Consider the following 13,602-nt stretch of genomic DNA (forward strand, 5'->3'; position numbering starts at 1 on the left):
TTATATAAAATTATAAAAATGTATGTAGATATATGCATAAAAAATTGCAGACTTGAAGGAATGTCCATTTTTAGGAAATGTTTTTTGCAAAGTAATACATATAGTATAATTTTATATTGGTAAAAATAAATAAAACCAGTACAAATGTGTGATATGTTTATAAATAATTATATAAGCTGGAAGATAAGTAGGGAAGAAATACAGATCAGGCTGCTAACATTGATAACTTCGGTGAAGTAAGTGGTCACGGAAGGTGTATAGAGATGGTTAGCTTCCCTTTACAGGTGCTTCACTTACTAAGACAAGCAAGTATACTTTTATAAATTAGAAAACATCAAATACCTTTTCTTTCATCTTTCAGTAATGGATGCTACAGCATTTCTAATAGATACATGAGGTATTAGTTGCCTAGTTAGCACAAAGTTTTTTAGGCAGCTCCCAGCCCTTAATTACTGTGACAAAAACAAAACAAAAACAAACAAAAACCCTTCAACTTGAAAATCATATAAAACTGAGTAACAGAAAGTAAAACTCCTTTATTATTATAGAGATCAAAATTCTCTAAACTCTCCAGTTTCCTAATTCTAAAATACATACATTCTACTAACAAGACACATTTCACCACTATCAGGTTACATGACTATTAATTGTGTCCCCATGCTTTGAAAATCCAATTGGAATGGGAGTGGGCACGTGCTGTGATGAGAACTGGGTGTTACACGCAATTGATGAATTGTTCAACACTATATCTGAAACAAATGATGTACTATGTGTTGGCTGATTGAATTTAAATTAAAAAAAAAGTTAGGGTGAACCCAGACTATTATATTAGCCCAAATAAAAGGCAAAAAAACTCCACACAATTTGTAGAGACAGAGCAAGAGTCCGTCATGCAGACCCATGTCATGCAGACATGGCAGAGATGTTGGGAATTTTAAAACAACTGGGAATTTTAAAACTATAATTAATATGCTAAGTACTGTAATGGATCAAGCAGACAGCATGCAAGAACATATTGGCAATGTAAGTAAGAAAGATGGAAATCTTAAGAAAGAAACAAAAAGGAATGCTAGAGATCAAAAACATGTAACAGAAATGAAGAATGCTTTGGTAGGCTTATTACTACAACAAAGTGGGATTTATCTCAAGTATGCAAGACTGGTTCAGCATTTAAAAATCCATTAATTTAATCCAGAACACCAACAACTGAAAAGATGATCATATTAGTAGATGCAGAAAAATTATTTGACAAAATCCAACACCATTCATGATTTTTTAAAAAATCGCTGTAAACTAGGAATAGAGAAAATGTACTCAACTTGATTTAAAAAAAAAAATCTATAAAAGTCTACAGCTAACACCATACTTAGTAGTAAGAAATTAGGGGCTTCCCACTAAGATCAAGAATAAGGCAAAGATAACCTCTCTCACCACTCCTTTTCAACATTGAACTAAAAGTTCTAGTTAATAAGACAAGAAAAGGAAATAAAAGGTATACAGATTGGGAAGGAAGAAATAAGACTGTCTTTCTTCATAGATGACATGATCATCTATGTCAAAAATCCAAAATATTTGAAAAAAAAAAGAAAAGAAAAACCTAGAGTAACCAATTATAGCAACGTTGCAATATGCAAGGTTCATATACAAAAGTCAATTGCTTTCTTATATACCAGCAATGCACAAGTGAAATTTGAAATTAAAAACACAATACTATTTACATTGACAGCCCCAAAATGAAATATTTAGGTATACATATAACAAAATATGTACATGATCTATATAAGGAAAACTACAAAACTCTGATGAAATAAATCAAAAAAGAACTAAATAAATGGAGAAATGGTCCATTTTCACAGATAGGAAGACTCAATATTGTCAAGATGTCAGTTTTTCCCAACTTGATCTATAAATTCAATGTGATCCCAATCAAAATTCTGGCAAGTTATTTGTGGATATTGACAAACTGATTCCAAATAATACAGAACTGGATTACTGTTACCCAGGTCTAGTGTCTGATTCAGCCTTGTCACTGGTCCCAGTTAATCACTGAACTCAAGCCCTGGCCTCTATTTCACAATGGTTTTGAATTACAGTCTTGGTGCCATGCCTACTCTTGGCCTAATTTTAGCTTTGAGCACCTTTTATGTCTGGCTTAGGTGCAGATCCTGGCTCTGTTTTGAACCCTCATCACACACTATATCAGAATGGGCTCTTTCCTGGTCTAGGTATATCTGCTTTTCCTTAAAACACCTAGAACTTAAGAAGAATGAGTAGAGAAAACTGTCAAGCACTGCTCCTTCTTCATCCTCTGGTGTCAGGAGATGGCTTTTGGTTATATATAAAAAGATGTTGACTATGGTAGGTCTGAACAGTAGGGCAAATTAAAGATGCCAAACTGTATTTTAATACATTTCATTTCATTGTTTATTTAAGTTTTACATGAAAAAACATTAAGTAAATATAACTATGCTCTCAATAATGTTGCTGTAAGATAAAACCTTCCTCCCTTTTTAGCTTAGCTATCTAGCTTAGAATATCATTTATCTTCTCTTTTGGGAATGGTTTTATTTTCCTTACCTTTTCTAATACCAGGTAGACTAATCCTCAAAATGGATCAATCCAACCATACATCTGCTTACTTATAATGCTACAGTTACTGAAGGTAACTGGTAAAAAATCATACATTACAGACCCACATTAATTTATAAATCTCAGTTTCAATTATACCCTTCATTTATCCTCGCTTTTCAAACTTTTCATTCTTCAAACCCCCAACTTTAAATGTTTCTTTCTTTTTCAACTTATTTTACTTTCTATTTCACTGAAAGAAAAAAAAAAATGAAAGCTGTCAGACATAAACTACCTCGTTCTTTTTTATAGATTTTTATTTATTTGAGGGAGAGAGAGAACACAAGGTGGGTGGAGGAGCAGAGGGAGAAGCAGACTCCCCACTGAGCAGGGAGCCCGATGATCCAATGATCCCGATCCATCCAGGGATTCCAGGATCACAACCTGAGCCGAAGGCAGACACTTAATGCTGGGAAAATACTAGGGTCTCCTAAAAAGGCAAACTTAAAAAATTCCACACATAAAATGGCCTAAATATCATTAATAATTACATTCTCCATAATCTTTTATCCAAAAACTTCAAAGCTATCAATCTCTTTTGGTGCTTTGAATGAGCAATCAAAATAGTCCTATTTATTCAAGTTTAAAACTAAATTTCCCCTTTCTCAATACGGAAGCATAGACGGAATAGACAATAAAAGTTATTTCATCCAACATCATGAGCCTACAGATATGGAAATCATCTACAACATAATCTCATAAACTAACTCATTCTTATAACCTACTACCTCTTCTTTCCACTGCACCCTTTCTAAATATATACATACCTGGACATATCCTTACTACCTTCCTCCTTCACTTAAAAAAAAAAAAAAATCCTTCTTCCTATCCAAAGTTAATTCCTCCACTTGGGTTTAACTCTTATCTCTCTTCTGGAGTATTGCGTCTTCAATTGTCCCTTCTTCTCTGTTTTTCATTTCTCTCTTTCTGCTGTCCATTCCTTCAGCATTTAAACAACTCAGATCTCTCCCATCTCTTAAACAAGAAAACAATGTTTCCTTGACTTTGGATTTATTCTCTCCAATTGCCCTCACTCTTTCCTTTTACAATCAAATCTCAAAGGAATGGCCTGTATTCACTATCCATTTCCTCATCTTCACATAGTCCTCATCTTCACGTAGTCTTCAACTTAAAATAATTGGGCATTTCCCGGGCGCCTGGGTGGCTCAGTTGGTTAAGCGACTGCCTTCGGCTCAGGTCATGATCCTGGAGTCTCGGCATCGAGTCCCGCATCAGGCTCCCTGCTCAGCGGGGAGTCCGCTTCTCCCTCTGACCCTCCCCCCTCTCATGTGCTCTCTCTCTCCTCTCATCCTCTCTCTCAAATAAATAAATAAAATCTTAAAAAAATAATAATAATTGGGTATTTCCCAAAGTTTTCAGATTTGAAGTGGTTTCGCTTGATCTTTTTATTGTGTTTATTGCCACTGATTATGACCCCTTTAACCTCTCTCTTCTTATCACCACTCTCCCTGCATCTCTGGACACTTCTCAGTCTCCTTACAGGATACTCTTCTTTGGCCACTTCTAAATGTTTCTCAGCCTACCAGAAATATTCCCTGGAAGGTGCCTGGGTGGCTCAGATGGTTAAGCGTCTGCTTCGGCTCAGGTCATGATCCCAGGGTCCTGGGATAGAGTCCCGCATCGGGCTCCCTGCTCAGCGGGGAGCCTGCTTCTCCCTCTGCCTCTCTCTCTTATGAATAAATAAATAAAATCTTAAAAAAAAAAAAAAAGAAATATTCCTTGGATATCTCAAGCAATCAAATTTAGCATAGTAAAGACCTACACTCATCATTTCACTCCTAAAATCTTCCTCCTTTAATTTTTCGCAAACCGATGAACATTTTTCAATTACCCAAACAAATTACCCAACCTACAAAGCAAAGGTTCCCCTTTCTTTTTTGCCTCTGCTATCCATTCAGTCACTAAGTCTCCTAGTAATCTTACCATCTTACTATCTAAATAATTATCTTTATTTTCCTTTTATGTCCTACTGCCACTGATCTAATTTAGGCTCCTGTTATTTTACTTGATCTATTTTTACTGATACCAATTTCTCTAGGGTCAAAACCCTCCCATTCATCCTTTACACTGCCAGATAATTTTTTTAACCTGTAACTAATCATTTCACTTCACTGTTCAAAATTCTTTGACTCCATAACCTAGAAAATAAAATATAAAGTCATTCATATAGAATATGTCCACCTCCTATTAGGATATGGCTTCCACCTATTTAGTACCTCCTCCTCACGGTTTACACTCTAACAATACTGTACTTGAATTGTAATTTTCCCAAACATGCTATCCTCACTCGAACCCGAAGGCTTCTGTACAGTTTTCTGTATGTGAAATGCCTCCCTTCAGCATGGAGTAACCCTTATCATTTAAGTCTCATTGCCAATGGCTCCTCCTCGGTAAATCCTTTCCTGACTTCAAGCCAACTGAGGCTTTTCTTCCACAGGTTCCCATGGTCTTTCAGACATGCTGCCATTATCGAGCAATTACCATAGCACATCGTAACTTCTTCCACATCTGTTTTACCATCAGGCTTTTCTTTGAAGAGCTACAATTTTCTTTAACATTCCCAGTGCTATGCACAGAGCCTCATGTGCAATAGAGGCTGTATGTATGTATTGAAAGCATACATGAATGGAAACTTGAAATGTTAAATATTTTCCCATATTAATTAAAAAGTACTATGTACTAGGATGTCCTCTGGTGATTTTTTACACAGGTGAAAATGAACAACTAAAAAGAAATGCTGATCTTATGAAAGAAAAGTTGAAATTTCATGAACAGGTGAGTTTATATATTTTTATATTCAATCAAATGCCTGTAGACCATTTGTATTCTCAAATGAGAAGAAAAGGGGGGTTGTTCTCATTAATGAATACAGCCAAAATTTGGAGAGGAAATAAGTATGTGTATATGTGTGCCAGAATTTTTAACGAATAAAAATCTTTAAAGAAATAACAATTTGAATGACTCTAGTCTCTTTGCAGACTATAATGCACTAGTATATCACTTGCCTTACGTTTTCTTTCCACCAAAAAGAAATGCAACTATTTTGCTACATATTTACATATTTTAAATTATGTTAATAGAATTTTTACTCTAGAGTATACTCTATTTTTTTCAAAGACTTTATTTTTAAGTAATCTCTACACCCAACATGGGGCTCGAACCCACAACCCTGAGATGAAGAATCACACACTCCACTGACTGAGCCAGACAGGCAAACCTAGAGTATACTCTGTTAATTAGCACTTAAAAATTTTTTTATTATAAAATAAATGAATCATTAATCTTTCTGACTTGAGTAATCTGTGTACTTTTATTGCATCATCCAAATGAAAGGAGGATTTTATGTGGATTACCAATTATTTATCTCCCAAAGGCTACCATACCCTCTACTACTTTTTCTTTTCTTCCATGGGAACAACATATGGCAGCAATTATAAAACAGGTAACACAGTACCTAAACATAAAAAGTGCTCAGTAAATGTCAGTTCCCACTGCCCTTTGGGAGGTGTATTATGATAATTTTTTTCTCATCTCCCAGGAGCCAATATGTCAAACTCTGCCACACCTAAGGTTTCCAAAACTCAAATTGGATCTTTATCAAACTTAGAACTTCAACTTGAAGGATCATTTCCAAATTCAATCTGGTCCCACACTTGAGATAATTTAAATATCTCTGGAATATATCCCACACTTTATTTTTCCTTTCCTTTATCCCTTTTCTTCTTTCCCATTCTTTCCGTATTTGCCTCTAAAGCTCAACTATACATATATATATATATATAAGTTAGGGTATAATTGGGGCAGAGAGAGAAGGGGGAGAAATGTTTGCCTTCTTTCTCTTCTAAAATGTCAAACCATAGAATATTGCTTTGCCTAGGATACTTTAGGAGTTTTCAAAGCGGTGGAGATTAAAGAGAAAATACCATAATCCAAGATTCAGAAGTTCTTAATTAGCAGCTGTTCAAAGCAAACTAAAGATGATCTCAATCCAATGAGAAGTCTCTAGTACAAAATGTCCAGGCACATCCAAAACATATGGAGAACCACTCTCTAGGAAAACACTCAGGAGGTACTCAATGGCCTTATCTGTAAGACTGGAAGAGGTTTTGTAACGTGTATACAGAGGATCCTTAAATTTTATAAAAACAAAACACAACATGGGGGTTTTCCCTTGCAATTTAAAGTTCCCAGAAGGCAAATGAAAAGAAGGCAACCAAGAATAATTTGTTGGGACTTGGTCCCCTTAGAAAGAGAAAAGAATTGGACTCCTCAGAGCTGACACAGGCTAAAGTTGGGGAGAAGAACCTAGTGTGGTACAACCAGGCCCAAGCCCACATATTAAAATAACCTTTATGCCTAGAGGCTGGAGTGAAAATCCTGTCTTTCCAAATTAATGGACGCTTTCCACTTCAGTGATGGCATCTTCACGCGGCAAAATCAATGGGGAATGAAAACGTACATAGACTTGTCTCTTGTGGTTTCTCAGAGCAGCAAATGCTTAGTTGAGTCAGGAGTAGTTTAGGAAAGCCACTCTGTAGTTGCCCATCTAGAAATCTAGATACATGCATGTGAAAAGTGACAATTATGAAATTCACCTTTATATTCACCTGCCAAGCTTTAATCACAGCCAATGGTTAGATAGTTTGGCCATTCCTACAAGTTGCCAGGCGGGTTGAGTAGCACAAGTAGGTATCCACACTATCTCCCCTTGAACTTATATAATCTCGGCACATGTACCTCCATGTTTAATTATGGACACCTAACGTCTTCAATACCACTGAATATCTGTTGAAAGCTGTGAACACTTTCTGAGCAAAATGCTCAATAGTACACATGTGTGTATATATAATATATATGTCTAATTTTCATACAATTCCAAAAAGTTAATGGATCTTCAAAAGCCCATTTACTGGGCCTAGGCTAGGAAACTTTTGACTTAAATAATTCATGTTGGCACTCTTATTCATTCAACAAATATTATCCAGAGATATACACTGGGAGTTGAGGATACAATGGTAAGTAAAAACCAAGTCCCTGCTTTTATGATGTTTAGTTTAGAAGCTTTTCTTGAACCTCTTGCCTTCATTAGTGTACCTTTCCTAGTATCCTCTTTTACTTTTATTCTTGCTGCTTTCCTTTTTCCTGCCTACATCTTAGGCCTGTGAGTGGTTTCTTTATGTAGAAACATCTCTCTGGAAAAATTGTAAATTTTATCTTTAGGGGCTTTCTCTTCCAACACATTAGCACAATAATCACTTCTATGCTTCAGCAACCTAAGAAACCAATCACAGGCACCTGGTGAGAACTTCTCAACTCCCAAATTCATCTTTCTCTAGCCTCCTTCTCATAAAGCTAACCCTTACCATGGGTAGTACTTAACCTCCTTCTGGGAATTAGGGATGTATATATAATTTTCAGAAATAGAACTTCAGGCCACATTCAAAGGATTCATCCTATGTTACATTAAGCTTGCCAGTTATCGAACAGAACTTACTATTGGCTCTAAAGTATAGCTTTGGCTTTAATAGACATATTTTAATGCTATCATGGCATTTATTCGTTAACAATTAACAAAATATTTTGAGCATCTATGATATGTTAAACACTGCTGATGAGTATTCAGGAAGCAAAGATAAGAAGATGTTGTCTCTAGATGGTCTCTCTCTCCTTGGACCAGAAACTGATCCTTCTCAAAGCTGATTATTCAAGTGATAAGCAATATCTTTCCCCTCTAGATATGATTACTATTAAAAATTAACATAAACTTGGAGAACTTCACCTTTCTAATTAATGGAAGGTTGTGTGTGTCACATATGTAATTGAGGAATGAATATATATTTTAATCTTTAGGAATATAAGAATAATATTGCCAAACTTATGAGTGAAATGAAAATCAAAGAGGAGGGACATAAGATAGAAATAAGGAAACTTCATCAGGATATGCAGGAAAAAAGTAAGTTTTTTATTTTTAACTTAATAAATTCTAAGACATCATAAAATAATTTAAATGCATGTATAAACTTTTTTCAGTAATTGCCAGTTTTCTTGAATGAACATTGCCTTGATGCATTTTAAAATTTTGTACCTTTCTATATATTTATGTGAAATAAATTATGACACTTCTAAACGGGATTTATGGTTTTTGTAATTACCATTACTTAATATGAAACAGGTAATGTCCTTATAAGATTACAGTGAAATGTATAATTAATAGCTTTGATATTTATATGGTCTGCATATGGAATATTATTTCAGTAATGAGATTTTCTTCCCTCACTAAAGCAAGTCTCATGAACTTATGTTGAGAGTTAACTGGTTTCATGAAAGTAATAGAAACTTTTCTTAGTATGGGCTTATACTTATGTACAATATATGCAAAAATTTACTGGAAATGGTAAGTCAGAATATAAACCTACATCTACAAACTGCTATAAGAAAGCATAGAAGAGGGCACCTGGGTGACTCAGTTGGTTAAGCAACTGCCTTCGGCTCAGGTCATGATCCTGGGGTCCCAGGATCGAGTCCCGCATCGGGCTCCCTGCTTGGCAGGGAGTCTGCTTCTCCCTCTGACCCTATCCCCTCTCGTGTTCTCTCTCTCATTCTCTCTCGCTCGCTCTCACTCTCAAATAAATAAAATCTTTAAAAAAAAAAAAAGAAAGCATAGAAGATAATCTTTGTGAACTTGAGTTAGCCACAACTTCTTGGAAAGAATTAAAAAGCACAAACAATAAAGGAAAAAAATTCTAAATTGAACTTTATCAAAATTACTAATTCTGTCCTTTAACACTGTTAAGTATGAGGCCCTGATCCCAAAGAATGAATATGGCTCAGATTCATTGGGGAAGATGGGAAAAAGAGTCTCTCAGCAGAGAGAAAATAAAAGCCAAGACAAATAGAGGGGGAGACATAGCACATTTTAGGGAATAATAGTCCATCTCCTACCTTTTCTTTGTGCCATATGGGAAGGTTAGCAAGAGGAAAGCCAAAAACTGTGGCTAGAGCTGGATTCTTTGACCCCTTGAATTGTAGGATAAAAAATAGGAAGTGATTAAAGGTTTCTGAGAAGGTGATGGCCATACTTAGAGGTATGCTTTAGGAAGACTAACCGGGCAACAGTGTATAGCATGTAGGGACTTGTGATTGAGAGCCTGGACACAGAGTCCAAGTGAGCTCGAAACTACGTAAGTAGTGAATTGGTCTTGGATGGAGAGCCCTTATTGGCGGGGCTTGTGGATGAATTGACTCTTTTCTCCCTAAAGTTGGAAATTCCCTTGAGGCTCCCATCCTGAATGACATGGTGTCATTAATAGGAATAAGAAAGTTGAGAAAAGAGGAAATTTGACGAAGCCTAGAGATGTGGTGTGAATATGACAGATGCCCAGTCATGTGGAATAGAGTTTAGCAGGGGTTTGATGTAGCTCTAAAATCATCCAGTAATTTGGAGTCCTCTGTACCTAGGAACCCAAGCTTTGTGTCCCTCTTTAACTACTAAGTCTCCTATTTATTCTCTCTCTATTACATATATATGTATATATAATATAAAATTGATGTTTAAGAATACAAATCAGTTTATTTGTTCAAAAGCACTTCACGGGTAATTTTTGTGTTTCAAGAATTTTGTCAGGGCTTGTCAAAAATATATAAAAGCTACCCTGCATATAAATGGTTTCTAAAATATTTTTATTAATAAAATTTACTTTCTTGTGGATTGTTTAAAATGCTAAAGATATACAAGTTTATAAGATTTTTGAAACATTAAGATGAATTAATTTTATTTACTTTTGTTCAGTTGAGTCAAATGAAGAAAAGCATAAAGAACTAATAGAGAAAAAGGAGGTGGAAATTTCAGAGTTAAATGCAAAGTTAAGAACTCAAGAAAAAGAAAAACAAAGTGAAATAATCAAATTACAGTTAGAGGTAAGTGTGTAAGAGTCTGCTAAATTTGAAGATGCATCCCTTAGTCTAGACTCGACTTTGTTGTTTTTTTTCATCACAGTGAGATAAATTTCAGTAGTTAAAACCCTGACACACACACACACACACACACACACACAGGCTTACTCTCCATCACATGTAGTTCTCAAACATCTGATACAACTAGCTACCCTGCCTTTCAGCACTTGGCCTGAAGGTGGGACTCTTCAGTCATTCAAAAGGTCCTGGTTTCCACAGACGGTACTGTTTCCTCTGAGACTGGAGACCTGTAGCTGAGTCTATGCAAGCTTCATTAGGTCTACCATCCCAACAGTGGAGAGAATGTTTCTAATCCTTAACATTTTTCTCTCCTCAGCAGAAACTGTGCAACTCTGCTTAACCAATTAGAAACTCCTTTGGCTTTATTAAAAAGAGACAAGTTGCTCCCTAATAAATGTGTGGAAAATGCTTACCGTATGGGCAGACAACCAGATTTTTTTTTTAATGTTAAAGGGACTTCAAATAGGGCATCTCAAAGGCTACAGTTCCAGTTCTAAGCACTAAAGCCCTTTCAGGAGTTTGTTTAACTAGATGTCAGAATCTCAAAGACATGGAAGTTTGACAGTATATTTGTTCTTTTAAAATTTTTATCTAGATTCTACCCATCTCCACTTCCATCTTTCTCCCATTGCTTTTCCCCAGCCTGACTCCCACTTTACCTTGTGTTGCCAGAATTCACCAGCTTAGTTAGCTTACTATTCATGTTCATGAAAGTTTGGTATCTCTGGGGTGCTTGGTGAGGTCCAATGCTGAAATCCATATAACCTTTGAGCAAAGGGGGCTGATGCTGACTTGAGAGGCATTTGGCTGCTGCTACTTTCTCGGGTCAATGTGCCCACGACACATAGACGGGAAGGGCTGGGGAGCCAACTGAGATCCCGTAGGCCATGTTTCAAGACTTACCATCAACTTCTAATCCCTTTATTGAAAATGTGCATTTTGTTTGCCATTTGGCCCTGTCACTGGTCTAGCCCAAGTCTGTTGTTTACACTGATATACAGAACTTTTTGTTATTCATCTTCATTGTAACTATCCATTTACCTCCTTAAACCAGAACACAATCTCACTGAGTTTGTTTTTAGACCACAAAGAGGCTACACCGACCTCAACCTAAAGGGAAAAATTATAATGAAAGATTTTGTGGAACACCTGGGCAGTTGAGTCAGTTAAGCGTCTGCCTTCGGCTTAGGTCATGATCCCAGGGTCCTGGGATCGAGTCCTGCATTGGGCTCTCTGCTCAGTGGGGAACCTGCTTCTCCCTCTGCCTGCCAGTGCCCTTGTTTGTGTTCTGTCTGTCTCTCTGTGAGAATTTTTAAACCTGATTCAGTTTAATGTCAAACCAGTAAGAGTTTCAAACTAAATCAACAAAATTATATCCAAATTCTACTACTTGGCCTCAAAGAGTTTACAGCAGGGTATATGAGTTTTTACCCCATGACTGTTGACTATACTATGTTTTCTTTACAAAAGGACATCCATGGTAACATGAAAATATTTTTATCCATCTTTAAGTTAACTAGATTCCCAACCCTGTTTATCTAGATTCTCTACCTAATATCGTAACAAAAATTTTGTGCTGACTCTATCCCAGAATCTCTAAGGTACTGCCCAGGCATTTGGTACTTTTAAAAATCTCTCCAGGTAATTTTAACATGCAGCAAGGTTAATCCTGTTTGGGTGTTCTTTGCTCTTTCTTAAAACATTGTTTCTTATAGAAAGACTTCTCTATCTTATGTTAGACAGAGAATATACTTAAATTACAGATTATATGTTTAAAAATATAATAGATTATGCTTATTTATAGAAATAATTGTTTTTAAGTTGTTCAGCTAGAATGTTCTCAATAACTTTCTTTTTAAACTTGATTCAGTTTGATGCCAAACTAGCAAGAGTTCAAACTAAACCAAAATCATATCCAGATTCTACTGTTTTGCCACAGAGTATCTACAGAAGGGTATGTGAGATTTTCTTCCATAACTATTGCTTAAGAAAATAAAGTTTCTTAGTGTGTTTCTACAAAAGCTGTCTAGTGTTTACTAACAATATACTTAACAGTTTTTCTTAAAATATACCACACAATCAGAAAGATCTTTTGAATAATCTTTAAAAGTCATTTTCAGTTTGGGGTGACTGGGTGGCTCAGTTAAGCACCAGACTATTGGTTTCAGCTCAGGTCATGATCTCAGGGACATGAGATCGAGCCCTGCATTGGGCCATGTGCTCAGCATGGAGTCTGCTTGAGAGATTCTCTCTCTCCCTCTCTCTACCCCTCCCCACTGTGTGCACGCTCATTCTCTCTCTCTGTAAAATAAATAAAACTTTAAAAGTCACCTTCAATTTAAAGTAATAAATCTTAGCAGTAAATTAAAACATCAGAGAAGTCTTTGACTCTTTGGGCCATCTGAGGAATTCTGTAATATATTCTGAACTAGGGCTGACCTACTATTCTGAAGTTATTTAGGCACTCAGATAATAGATTTCTTTTTGTTCAACTCCTCTTTTATGGTTTATAACTTCAAGCTATATAGGGAGAAGGGAATGAACTAGAACAAATGGTACTAATACGTATTTTGGTATCCTTATTCCAGTTTTACCCCATAAGCTTCTAAAAATAAAATTATAAACCTTTCAAAATAAGCTGTCTTTTAAAATATCTACTTAAACCAGAAATGCAGTTTTTGCTGTTTTGTTGTTTCTTGTATTTAATCTTACTATTTCTGAATTGCAGTAACAAATTTCTTTCTGCTTTATTTAGAAGCTTCAACATCTGCAAGAAGAAAAAAACAAGGAGATTGCATTTCTTCGTAATACCATTCACGATTTAGAGCAACGCCTCTCCCTTGGCAAAGATCCTCCACTTAACCCTACTGGCAAAAGCTCTTACCTTAAGCGTAGACGGTTTTGAGTAGGACAGTAAATTCATTAGTTGCTACTTAATTTCTTTAAAAGAAGTTGAAAATTTGCTTGTCATTAATATAC

The 13,602-nt window shown here is 35.8% G+C and overlaps 1 protein-coding gene across 1 annotated transcript in view; it reads left to right on the forward strand.

The window, feature by feature from the left end:
• Positions 1 to 13,528, forward strand: part of LOC118006513 (coiled-coil domain-containing protein 152-like) — a 30,656-nt gene extending 17,128 nt beyond the window's left edge. The window contains exons 5-9 of the mRNA XM_034999196.1: positions 5,360 to 5,424; positions 8,500 to 8,602; positions 10,439 to 10,566; positions 12,494 to 12,577; positions 13,379 to 13,528. Of these exons, the coding sequence (XP_034855087.1) occupies positions 5,360 to 5,424; positions 8,500 to 8,602; positions 10,439 to 10,566; positions 12,494 to 12,577; positions 13,379 to 13,528 (530 nt within the window). The remainder of the gene's footprint in view (positions 1 to 5,359; positions 5,425 to 8,499; positions 8,603 to 10,438; positions 10,567 to 12,493; positions 12,578 to 13,378) is intronic.
• Positions 13,529 to 13,602: the final 74 nt, after the last annotated feature.

Source organism: Mirounga leonina, unplaced genomic scaffold, assembly GCF_011800145.1.
Source record: "Mirounga leonina isolate KUSES-001 unplaced genomic scaffold, KU_Mleo_1.0 Mir_97, whole genome shotgun sequence".
Taxonomy (NCBI): Eukaryota; Metazoa; Chordata; class Mammalia; order Carnivora; family Phocidae; genus Mirounga; species Mirounga leonina.